At 40.5% G+C, this 12,818-nt stretch overlaps 1 protein-coding gene across 6 annotated transcripts in view; it reads left to right on the top strand.

Annotated features, from left to right (window-relative positions):
• The window catches only part of LOC119041976 (nuclear body protein SP140-like protein), a 62,214-nt gene that overhangs the window by 38,174 nt on the left and 11,222 nt on the right, over positions 1–12,818 (top strand). For 5 of the 6 annotated variants that reach the window (XM_053663228.1, XM_053663143.1, XM_053663076.1 and 2 more), the window contains 3 exons: positions 4,042–4,146; positions 6,014–6,156; positions 7,291–7,326. In XM_053663228.1, the coding sequence (XP_053519203.1) occupies positions 4,042–4,146; positions 6,014–6,156; positions 7,291–7,326 (284 nt within the window). The remainder of the gene's footprint in view (positions 1–4,041; positions 4,147–6,013; positions 6,157–7,290; positions 7,327–12,818) is intronic. The other variant, XM_053663114.1, reaches the window with a different exon arrangement.

Here is a 12,818-nt window from a genome sequence, read left to right as displayed (position 1 = left end):
TCTGGTGCTATATACTGGTGTGCTGACCTTGGGGACACCCTCTCACCACTGAAATATTCCTTTGGAACTCGAGCTGCCGCCTGTGAAAGCCCAGCCAGGTGTCTCACACTGCTAGACTTCCTACCATTCTTATTTGTGGTTATGTGGTTTCTTTAATAACTCCTGGGTTATAAGGCTTTTCTTCAGTTATTGTTCAGTTGGTTATTCATGATATTTTTCTACAATTTAGTTGGCATTCCAGTTTGTTCCTAGAAGGAGGTTATTGTAAATTCCACCTCCTCTGCCATCATCTGGGATTCTTATTCATCAAATCTTAAACTGGTGGTCCTGCCAGCTATTAGGGAAGTTATGAACTGTGGTATTTTATCTGGACTATGACATCTCCAGCAATGTTGATATTAGTAAATTAAGAATTAAAAGTAGGTATCTGGAATACCATATGAAGAGCTGACTTCATTAACTCTTTAAAATTTGTTGAGAGTTCTTTTGGAACCTAATGTGTGATTGATATTTATAAATGTTTTAAGTCCCTTTAAAATAATATACATTTGAACTATATGTTGGCAGTGACATCTCCCTGTATACATATTTTTTCTAAAACCCACTGTTTAAATCTATGGGATCCACCATAATAAGTCGTCCTTGGTCCATCAGGCTTGTATATAGTGATATGTTAAATTTTCCAAATGATTGAATATTTGCCAATTCTTTCTTGTACTGTTGTTTTACTTTAAATACTTTGACACTATTTATGGTTATAATCACTTACTAGATGTCTTCTTTTATAGTTACAGAGTGCTCTTCTTCATTTGCTTTTTGCCTTCAAATTTCTTTTTTCAGATGGCTAACTTTGTTACATTAACTTATGTTTTCTATTCTTCTACCTCTTCATTAAACCTTGTTATGCAACTTTGTTTTATGCCTCTGGTAATGAAACAGATTTTTATAATATTCTCTGATAATTCTAATCTTTTAATAGATATTTTTTATTTGTTGCTTTAATTATGATCCCTGACGTATGTGGACTAATATATCTATATTCTTGTTAATCACACCTTTTGTGTATTTTTGTGTCTCTTGTATGTTATCTGTTGATTAAGATAAAATTCTACATTCCATTTTTTTCTCTTTTGGTGTGGAAATTGGAGAAAAATTTCTGTAATCTTTTTAAACATGCCTTAATCTCAAAAGATGTCAAGGAGTTAGCACGGATTTCTTCTAATCAAACATCCCGTCTTTATCATTAAGCTACTGTAGTTTTACATTTGGTTACTCATCTTTTTAATTATAAATTTTGAAACTATTATCATTTTGTAGTCACTATTTACTTCCATGAATCTTTCATCATTTTGTGTACTCATCATTGTTTCTTTGTTCAGTGTCACCTTTTCTACCTGAAAAAATTGTTCATTCTTTTGGTCAGGGTGTCTCGGTGGTAACACTGCCGAGGGTGGTAGGTGCAAATTGACCTTTATTTTGAAATAATTTTTTATCAAGATTAAAGATTCTAGCTGAACATTTCTGTCTCCTTAATATACTGATATGATTACTGCATTATCTTCTAAAATCTATTGTGTAGCTGGCAAATATTCTTTTGTATTTTAACTGTCACTTTTTGGTTAATAAGCTTTTTTCCTTGCCAAAACCTCTCTATCCAACTATTGAATTATGAAAAGTTTAAAATTTCCAAAAAGTTAGGGAAATTAACAATAAACATAGATTCACAATTAACATGTACTGTTCTTGTTCTATCACATTTCTGTCCATTTATCCATTTCTCTATTTATTAAAAAACCATTCTCAAAATTGAAAAATTTATTAGTAGCAAACAACAGTACACTTCCTTCCAAACACTTTAGCATGTATATTATATTAACTAGACTTCAATATTTGAATTTTCTTTTCTTCTGATAAAATTTATAATGAGATGTGCAAGTATTAAGTACATCATTTTATCAATTCTGTTTAAGTTACTTACCTGTAAAATGCAAATCTTTATCAAGAGACAGAATGTGACCATCAACCTGGAACCTAAAGAAACCTCCTCTGAGGAGAGGAGAGAAACTTTATTATCCTGGGATATTTCAAAGGAGGGAGATATTCTCTGTTTTATAAAGATCAGGAAACAAATTTGCCTTCTGACATGGAGGGCTACATTAGCTCTGGCTTCCAGAACTGTTTGCTATTCACACATCCTTGAAAAGATACTCTGGGGCACGTGGCAAGCCATGGAGAATTGCCTCCCAACCAACTGACCAGGCACAGCAGATCCTGGCAGTCTCCCCATGAAGACACCACTCCACCAGCCATGATGATTACTGGGACTGCTGGAAGCTAGGACCAAATTTATTCAATTGGTCTCCTTCAGTATTTAACAAGTTTCCTAAACTGTAATTATTTTAACCCTCCCATAATTCTCCCTTACAGTGCAAGTCATTGTGTGCACATGAGAGGAAAATGAAGGCCTGGTTTTCACACAAGAGGTACAATCCCAAGGACACCCATGGTGGCCCTGAAAAAGAGGCATTTACAGTTGTTGAGGTTCCTAAGAGGAATATAGCAGCCTAGGGCCCACCTTACAGTTCTCAGTTCTGTTCATCGCTGATGGGGTTTGGAAAAAAGTGGGGACAGGACAGTCTCTTCATTCTGACCTCTTTGGCCATGATGTTCAGATGGCATTTGTCACCACCACACCTCACCATTGAATGACTGAGAATCAGTGTGTGAACATTGTCCAGAGACAATGTTCTGCATGGGTTGTGCAGATACTGGCACCAGCCCCTGATTCTTTGTATTTGATGTTGAGTGGCAGACTCAGCATCCAAGTGGTAGAAGACCTGGACAAGGTGGGTTCCTTTAGAAAGAAGACTCAGGGCAGCTCTGGAAGACAGATATCATTAATACCTCTCCACCTCCCATAGCTCCTAGGTGTTTCCTTCTCAGGTGCCTGGATCTTTGCTCTTCCTTCACTGTTATGAAACCTGTGTGTACTATTTTAATGGCTGCGCTTTCCTCTTTCTTGCTAATAATCTTCTATTATCACTCAGACTTTTCTTCAACAAGAATCATATACAATCCTGGTAAAAGCATTTCCAACAAAATAAAATCAAAATTAAATCTGAATCACCTGGGTACTCTGAAAACTGCACCCTCTAGGCTGGTTGGGCAAAGTATGAGGCATCATTCCCAGCAAGGGTCAGAACAGAATCCAGAATTGTCAGAGTTGGTCTTTATAAGAACAATGATCCCCCACCACCTTTGACTTGGTCACAATGCAGGCAGGGGCTGGTCCCCCATTTCTGCCTTCCTTGGGGACAGCTGCCTTCAGTGCCCAAAGAGCCCTAACAGAGAAGGGTGTGGACAGGAGGAGACAAGGTCACAAAGTTAGATGATCAGAGAATTGGGTGTGGCTTCTGATAAAGGGCACACCATTGTCAGACTGCAAATGGTCCAGCCAGCCATGCAATTTGCAGATTGTCTAGAATTTCCTGGGCTCCTCTTTTAGCTTTGGAGAAGGCTGATGTGGGGGAGAAATGATGCAAAATAGTGAACACAAACAGAAATGACACAATCTCCAGTAGGTCACCCCATCATTATCCTCTCTGCTCCTGAGTCAGAGCTCAAATAGAAAAAGGCATATACAGCCCCTGACTTTGCTTCCAGCAACCTACCTGCAGGGAAATAGCCCAGCTGCAGAGCTCCTTCTGCCAGGACAGCAGCTTCATGTGTCACTGTCACATAAGTATCGGGGGCTGACTGCATGGGGAGCAAAGACAGTTGTACTGACTCCTGGTATCTCTGCTAAAACATTCTGATTGTGGGGGTTTGAGAGGTGAAATCAAGGTAGACATTCTGTGGTTGTGTATCTGAAACCATAATGTCCGTGAAAGAAATGTCACTGAAAGAAAGGCTGAAACTGCAGATTTGTGGAATAAAGTTCCCCAAGTATCTCTATGACTTTATAGAAACAACAATTACATGACAGGAAGTTTTCCATGTGCAGTTGTTAAAGGAGACAGAATTAAGTATCTTCTCTTTCAGAAACAGGACAGCAGCCAGATGTGCCTGTAAATTTTGAAGCTGAAATACTCCCTGTGACTTGTAAAAAGAAGACGGGGCTGTTAATTAAGAGGAAACTGGAACGAGGTAGGTTTCAAGGTTTACTTTAATTTGCAACCCCTCTGTGAAGGAATCACATGAAGTAATGGAATTACCCATGTGAATTTCCTGTCATTCAAGGAATTGAAGCTCCACTGTGGCTCGAAAGAATTAGGAAGGGATCCCTAAGATGATGTTTTTGCACTGTAAGCAGTGGTGCATATTAAATGTTCACCCCCATGTGGACGTGCCTCTGAGGATGCCCAAAAACAAGTGCAGCAATGTCAGTCTCTGGGTGGAAATGTTGCACATTTTACGTTGAATCAGATATAACAGGGAAGAGGCCCTCAGTCTCCACGTTCACATCCTGTACCCATCTGGGTAATCACCACTAGGACAGGATGTTAGATGCAGTGAGGAGACCACAGTGTTTAGAAAACCTGATCCCAGCCTCAGCTCTGTCTGCCTCAGCTCTGTCTGATCCCAGCCTCAGCTCTGCTGAGAGTGACAATGTGAAGACTGGGACCTTCCTGAGCCTGAAACTTCCCATCTAAGACATGGGTAATAGTTACAAACCTGCCTCCTGCTGTGACTTTGAGATTTTGTTTGCATATGAATATAAAGTGTTTTGTGATTTTAACACTATAAAACTTTTCACTTATTGTATATATGATGAACTTCTATGAGATTATTTTTAATATGATTATGAGAACACTAATATAAATAAATGTTTGTATCATAACTATTTTTAAACAACTTCCCTGAGATACAACTCACATATGTATAAATCACCATTAAGAGTGTAGAATTCACTGTTATGTTTTTTTTTTATTTTGGCCATTCACAAGATTATAAACCCATCATCACATTCTAATTTTAGAACATTTTGTCCCCACTAAAGGAAACCCAATGCCTCTCAGCTGCCAGTGCCCATTCCCACCCCAGCTCATCGCCCACACTAAGCAACGATTAATCTATGTTCTGATGTATAAATCAGCCTATTTATGCATTTTATCTCAATTGACTCACATAACATCTGCCTTTCTGTCACTGGTTCCTTCACTTAGCATGAAGTTCTCAAGGTTCATACATACAGTGCCATGCATCATATTTCATTCTTTTTATTTTATATGTGAGCCTATTATGAATATACAATATTGCATTTATCCTTCAGTTAGGGTTTTCTCATTCTTTACCTATCATGAATAATACCATTTCATGCAAAGGTTTTTGTGAAGATATTTTTCAAATTCTTTTTAGTATATACCCTGGAGTGGAATTGTAGAATTATATGGTACTTCTATGTGTATCTTATTGAGAGAAAAACAAACTGTTTTTCAAAGTATTGCATGAGTTCAGTTCTCACCAGCAAAACCTGAGGGATCCAATTTCTCTGCATTCTCACCAACACTTGTTATTGTCAGTCTTTTTGTAGTGGCCACCCTAGTGCTTAGACTGTAGAATTTAATTGTGGTTTAATTTCCTGTTATCTAATGATAATGTTGTTAAGTGTCTTTTATATATCAGTGTCTCTTACATATCAGTTAGATATTCTACTGATTAATATTTCACAATTATTTTAGTATCAGCTACCCATGATTTCAAGGATAGAAAAATATCTGCTCAATAGTGATGGGAAAGTCAAAGAAATTGTTGTAACACAGGACATGAATGTTGCGTTAGTGCCATTGTGAGCTGCAGGGCCTCTACTGAGATTTTAACTTAAAGCAGCAAATCTTCTTGGAGGGAATTTACAAGCTGGGTTAAGGGGTCCTGAAACATGAAAGGGGAATTCAGAAGCTCCTGCTACTGATCTTGAACCCAAATGGGTGATGTCAGATCCAAAGTGGTGGGAAGCCAACCTCTGAGTTCTGAGGACAAAGAGGTGTCAGGATTAACGCACCTCATCTTACAGGAGCCACAAGGAAGTGCATAAGAACTGAAGATGGAAACTGGTTCACTCCCAGGGAATTTGAAGTCAGAGCAGGCTATGAAAAAGCAAATAACTGGAGGAACAGCCTGACCTGTGGTGGAAAAACCCTAAAACTTCTGATAGAGGTATTTCAGTGATAGGGGCAGGTGTGACTTTCTTTATTGTGGTCAAAGATGAGGTCATTATTTGCTCACCCAATATGTGCTGAGTTGTGGCTTGAGCCTTGAGGCCCCAGACTTTATCCTTTTCAGAGGAAGAGGTGCCCCACATTCAGTACAAGGGAACCCACCCATCTGTCAAAGGGGCTCTGTTGGTATATATGAAGGGGCTTGGAACAGGGAAAGGCCATTCTGACCCAGGTGCTTGCAGACAACTTTAGGCACTGAAAGAAAGAAGAGTCTACAGTCAAATAAGTGGGCAGAACACACTCCAGAGAAAGAGTGGTGTAAACAGCAGAACCACAAATGACATGATCTGAGTTGAGATAGACAGATTATGTGAGATACAGCATAATCCATCAATTGGTATTGTTGGCAGAGAGATTTAATGTTAAGTTGAAACTCAAAACACAGACACTGCAGACCAGGGATTCTCCTGAGGTTTGATATGACATATTTAAAACAGTATTTCAGACAACGTGGGGACTTGAACTGACTTCAGTGTCTTTCAGCCCAAGAAATGTATAGTCATCCTGCAAGGCTTAACTCCCATGTCACTCCTGTCTGAATGTTCCCTGACTGACCTGCCCTGGTCACCTTTTTCCTGGGTTCCCTAAACTCTGGAGTAAGGCCCTTCTCACACTGTCTTATTCTTATCCTTTCATGCATTCCCTTTGTCTCTATAGACCCCCCTAGGGTTTGTCCTTTATGTGCCCAACATTGTCCAGAGGGAGGGACACCCTGTAGGTGTGGGACCTGTGCATGTCAGTTATATAGCACAGGTGTGAGGAGGCAGGTCTCAGTGGCACTGGTGGGAATGCAGAGGGGGTGAGAGGTGCCAAGGAGATTGTGAAGGAAAACCTCTGAAAAGTTGTGAAAAAGCACATGAGCAGGAAAAGTATTCTAAAGATGTGTTTCTGGGTTCTGTGGGTGGATCTAGAAAAACGGGTGAGGAGAGGGAGTTGGTTCCTCAGTTAGAGAGCTGGGCTTTGAGATGACAGTTGGACATTTGTGTACAAATGTTTATAAGGAGGTTGGAATGCCAGACTCACAAAACTTAAACACAGACTAAGCATCAACTTGGATCTTTTTATCTTTCAGCTTAAATATATCCATCCACCTCCCACTACAAAAAAGGTAAGTGTTGCTTTATATAAGTTCTCATTACATAACTAAGTTCTGCATCATTTTTATGGTTTCTCAGTTGCATAGTTAACATTGTTTCTTTTTCTTCTCTCTTATGCCTTTATTTGTTTATGTATGTACATACATAGGTATGTTTGCATGTATTTTGCATGCCTTCAGAGTTGCTCCATTGAACATTAGGTTGTATGCAAGGTTATCTTGGATTGTAAACCATTTCAGATGGGGATGATAAGGAGCCATCAAAATAGATCTCATATAGCTGAGTTTTAGCTGTACATGTAAATGTTGAAAGTTGTCAAAGTTGTCAAAGCAAACATGATTATGGAATACATAAAATCCTTTCTTAACAAGGTCATAGGGTCATCTTCAAGTCCATCCTAGACTTTTAGATAAAAGTTACTATTTCCTAACTTTAATGAAATCTAATGAAGAAAAAGTTTGCTCCCCATCATCCAGATGAACCCGTCTAGTAGATCATCTATCTTGGGACAAATATAAAACCATATACTACTTTATGAGATAGGAAACTAAGAGCATATTTCTTCTCTGATTACTTATATATTCTTTCATCCTCCAATAAAATGAACAAATACATAGAGAATTCTTTCTCAAGCAGAAATCACTGGCAAATCTTTCATGAAGATGTTGCTGTTGGGAAGGGAATTCTTGGGAAGTGGATGTAGCCTGTGTGAAGGGCTGACCTGGAAATTGTTATTCTGATGCCACCTTTGGCTCTACCTTAGGGGCTGAGCTTCCTTTCTATCTGTCAAGGTGGTTTGTCTCTCCGTGGAAGAAGACCATGGAGGCAACAAAAAATATGTAATATGCACTGTAGATTGAGGACAAAGTGGTAATTTTCACAACATCTGGCATTAATGAGAACTTCACAAGAAGGGGAAGGTACAGGGTGCCTTCTTGTACTCTTTAGGTAGAAATGGCCACCAGTACATTCGCAGAATTCTACATTAGCTTATACAGAGCTGGCCACTGGGACTTCATCTAATACTGGGAAAGTGAGGATCAGGACTTTACATTATCTGATGTTCTGGGTCTTTTGAACATCCAGCCCTTGGGACATTTCATCCACTGGGTTTAGTAAAGAAAAATTACTGTTGTATGTAGTCAGTGACTAATTTAAAGTCTCTATCATTCTCCATGGATATAGAGTTCCTTTATCTGAATTACCTGAAGGAAATAGCAACTTTCAACACACAGGTTCTGTCTTTATGACTGGGTGCAACACTTTGTAGCACCAGGTTTAATTTTTTCATATACCGTCTGTCTTTTGATCAAGAACCAAAGTGACTCACACTGGCAGATCTCAGGATACATTACTACATGGGTGGGTCCTCTGTATTCCCCATATTTTCTCTTGATGATGGAGCCCCTGGTTCCTGGAGACTTCATTGTCAATTTTGGCACCACATGACAGCTTCTTGTCATCAGGTGAGGGCTACTTAAACTTTCTGGTGACAGCTGCTGTGTATCGTCATGTAATCTCAAATACTCAGACAGAACAACCATTTATTATATGCTAATGTTTACTAAAAAGATAACAAACGTTCTCTTTTCCTAAGTGAAACAATACCCATTTATTTATTCATTTAGCATAGTTGCTGAGTGCATAGAAATGCCCGATGTCCATGAAGAAGATTGAAATAATTCCCTGAGCTCCAGGATTGTTTCAACTTCAATTACCTATTATGTAACAATAACTACTGGGGAGCAGGGACTCTAGATTACCAAAGAGACAGGCTGTGACATGACCATTTCTCAGGTCAGTTTCCGGTGGGGCACATTAGTCTATGTCCTCTCTGTCCTGGGTGAGATAAAAGCTGAGGCTGCCTGAAGGGAAGGAGGCAAAGTCATTCTACTGATGGTACAAAAGCACTGCAAGTGTAGTGTGCAGAGGTCAGTTTCCTGTGAAAAGTCAGCGAGAAGTCATCTTGGGATTTGGATGGATGGAGAGGGGTGTGACCCTCTGGAAGAAGAATTGTAGTATGGAGGACCTTACTTTCATTTTATCATTTGGGTGGTGGCTTAAAAGAGCTGTGGGTGGTGGTGGATTCTTCTCTGGGACATGTGCATGGTTTCCAGGACCCTGAATAAGAGATGGTGACCCAGAGGATCCTGTCATACTGCCAGTAATCAACAGTCTGTGGTTAGGAAAAAGCAACTGCTCCAAAAAGAGTACCCTCACTCCTGTTAATAATAATGTTTCCTAGGATAGATATTACAGGCCAATTCAACAATGACTTATAAGATCGTCATGCATTAGTAACCACACTGGCTCAGTCCTAATCTCAACTTAGACTGTACTGCAATCACCTGAAGACATTTGGAAAATGACATTGCCTGAATCCAACTCTAGACAAAATGTTGGTTTAACCATTCTGAATTATGACTTGAACATTAGAATTGTTAAACTGTTTCCAGATGATTTTCATACATAAGCTACTCATTTTATGATTCAAGGAGAATGCCAATACCTAAGGTCTACCCTAATCAATTGATCAGAATCTCAGACACTGTAACCAGGACATTACTTTATATGCTCTCCTCTGACAATTCAAATGTGCAGATGGGCTAGAAAACAAAGAGCCAAAGGGATAAGAGTCTGGTCTTGATTAAAAGATTGGAGATGCAAGATTTTTATGCACCTGTTATGTTTGTTATTTCCTTGTCCTTCTGGGAAGAGGGCCACCACTTTCTGTAGAGTGAGAGGGACTGTGAGAACCTACAGTGAGGAGAAGGGAACAACTATGCCCAGGCTTCCATTCTGGAGCAGTCTCAGCACCCACTGCACATGTGATTCAGGATTCTCCCAGAACACTGAATGGCAGCTCTTGACAAGATCTCTTTTGGTGACACGTGGACCAACCCGAAGGGTCCCTGGCCTTATGGATGAGATATGAGACAAATTCACACAGACTACTGAGTCCTGTGGCGGGAAAGGGATGGCTCAGCTACTCTTTCCAGAGAAAAGTGTGCCAACCCTCGCTTTGACAAGTTTTTATTGGACTCAGTGTGCACAGAAATATGGTAGGTAAAGTTTTTTAATCATTGTCAGGCAGTAAGGATTAAACAATAAGTAGAATACAAAGAACAATGATGGCTCATTCTAAGTCAGGGTCTGTTAGCTAAAGGGCTACAAAACTTTGGGAAACAAACACATTTCTTGCTTGGACCCTTAACATTTAATTGAGAGCATTCTTAGCAAAGCGGGTATCATAAGATTTTATACATTCTTTCTTAGGCCTGGGGAACCTGTCCTTTCCAGCGCAGGGCTGCACCATCCTCAGTCATTGTTTCAGGGTTAAGTCAGGCAAGGGAAGTAAGGCAGCCCAGAGATTAGGAGATTTCTCACATACAGAATGACGACTCAGGCTATGTCAAAGATGTGGGGCAAGGGTCCATCACCCCTTTTTGCTATAGCCCCCAAGTCCTTCCCTGGGCCTTCCCCATAATTGTGCCTGTTTTAGGTCATTCCTCTCTTGGGTAATCTTACCCATAATTGGCTAACCAATCAAGCACTAGGGGCCAGGCAGGGTAAAGAAAAAGGAGCAGAAGCAGAGCTCCTGCCAGGGAGATAAGCTTTGTCTCCTTAGTGGCTTGTGGCCCAAAGTCCCTCACTTAGCCTTAGCCATGGGCATGGGGTGTGGGGGTGCGGGGGTTACAGCTTCTGAAACCAGGCAGGGTGGTGCCCAACATTCTTTGTACTTGCACTTTCTCATATATGGATTTTTTTAAATTAAAAGAAATCACCAGAATCTTGATTCCCCCAAGTTAAGACTATTTACCCAAAATTCCTGAATAAGATTCCAAATAAATCTTAGTGGCTTTTTATCTTTATTACTTCCTACATTAAGAGAAACAGCATAGCTGTGTACCAAATTACTCTTACTCTGCCCACTGGCTTCAAGAAAGACCTTTCTGTTCTTTGTGTATTGTTAACTGAAATATAACACAGACTTTGAAAAACAGACCACTTTTCTTTACTTATCAGGGTGGCTCAGTTCATTAGGGTCTCAGCATCCCTGTTTGCCATGGACCCTACAGAGACAATGGAACCAACACTGGAAGCTGAAAAATTACTGTGAGAAGGAGTGGGGATAGTTTTAATTTGCAGTAAGAAAAAGTGTATAGATCCAGGCTGGATTCTCAGGTTTGCTGTGGAAGGTATAGTTTTATGAAATGGAAGCATCAAGAAAGAACATGTAGTGGGTGTGGGGATAGGAGAACAGATTAAGTTTTGAATGCATGAGTTTGGGGGTATGATTCAAGGGCCCAGGAGGAGACACTGGGTGAGAACAGGGATGTGCATGAAGGCAGGAGACAGGCTAGACAACTGGGAGCTGGGGACATAGCAATGGAACTGTAGCTTTGAGAGCAATTTGACTATGTGGGACCTGTTTAATGGTCAAAGGCGGAAACTTGAGGGATTCTGTCTAAATGTTGGAAGATGAAAAGTACAGGAAGGGAAAATGACACAGTTGTGCAGCTGAGGGCATAATTCCAGGACAGATGGCACAGACCACACGTTTTTGGAGAAAGCAGAAGGGGTCACAGTAGAGAAAGGTGGACGCTGTCATTTCTGCCTCCTCTTGCTCCTCAACAGCCCACTTCCCTCCCACTCAGCACTCATCAATGGAGGGGCCAGTCCCCAAGCCAATCTCATTTGTGTCACCTCAGATGGTTGCAGGAGGGGAGGAATTTCTCCAATAGACCATGGGATAGACAGGATGTTTCTATCTGGGACAGAACAACTCTCAAGTGGTTCTCAAACTGCCTGGCTTTTCTCAGAAGGCAGAACCAGGAAAGCAAAAGGGGCTGATATAGTTCCTGATTGTTCCTCATTCATATGTAAATACTGACTTTCATTTTAAAAACATACAGAAAGTGGCTTTTGTTTTGTTGTAATCCCCTCCTGTTCACCCTATTGATGAGGGTGGGATGTCTACCAGACATCTGAGGGTTGGGAAGGAATGGCATCTATCATTGCACAGATGGATTGACAGGTGATACTAGTCACATCTACTCCCAGACTGAGGAAGAAGGGCAGAGGCAGACCCACAGTCCTCACTGAGGTTGCCCTAGGTAACTGAGTAGACAACCAGGGGCTGGGAGGGTGAGGGGGATCCTGTTTTTCCATAGGAGGCTGTGGCTGGTCTGTGTGAAAAACTCCACAGCTGACAGAGAACTGAAACCTGATATTCCAAGATGGGCAGGTCAGTGGTAGTCCCTTGACAAGGAGCATTATTTAGCTGTGGGACCTTGTCCAGGGGAGGAGGGTGGGTAGAGGCACATGCAGACAGGCCCTCTAAGACCATTTCAATGTTACCAGATGTCATGGCACACTGAGCTTTAATATTAGTCCTTACACTGATTTCCTTCATTAACAAAGGGCTCAGTCACAGGCTAGTTTTTTGTTATAAATACACGTGTTTGTATATAACACAGTGTATCTTCATATCTGCTCTATA

Source organism: Artibeus jamaicensis, unplaced genomic scaffold, assembly GCF_021234435.1.
Source record: "Artibeus jamaicensis isolate MK-2021 breed Jamaican fruit bat unplaced genomic scaffold, CSHL_Jam_final contig_1015, whole genome shotgun sequence".
Lineage (NCBI taxonomy): Eukaryota > Metazoa > Chordata > Mammalia > Chiroptera > Phyllostomidae > Artibeus > Artibeus jamaicensis.
This window is presented reverse-complemented; position numbering and strand designations above follow the sequence as displayed.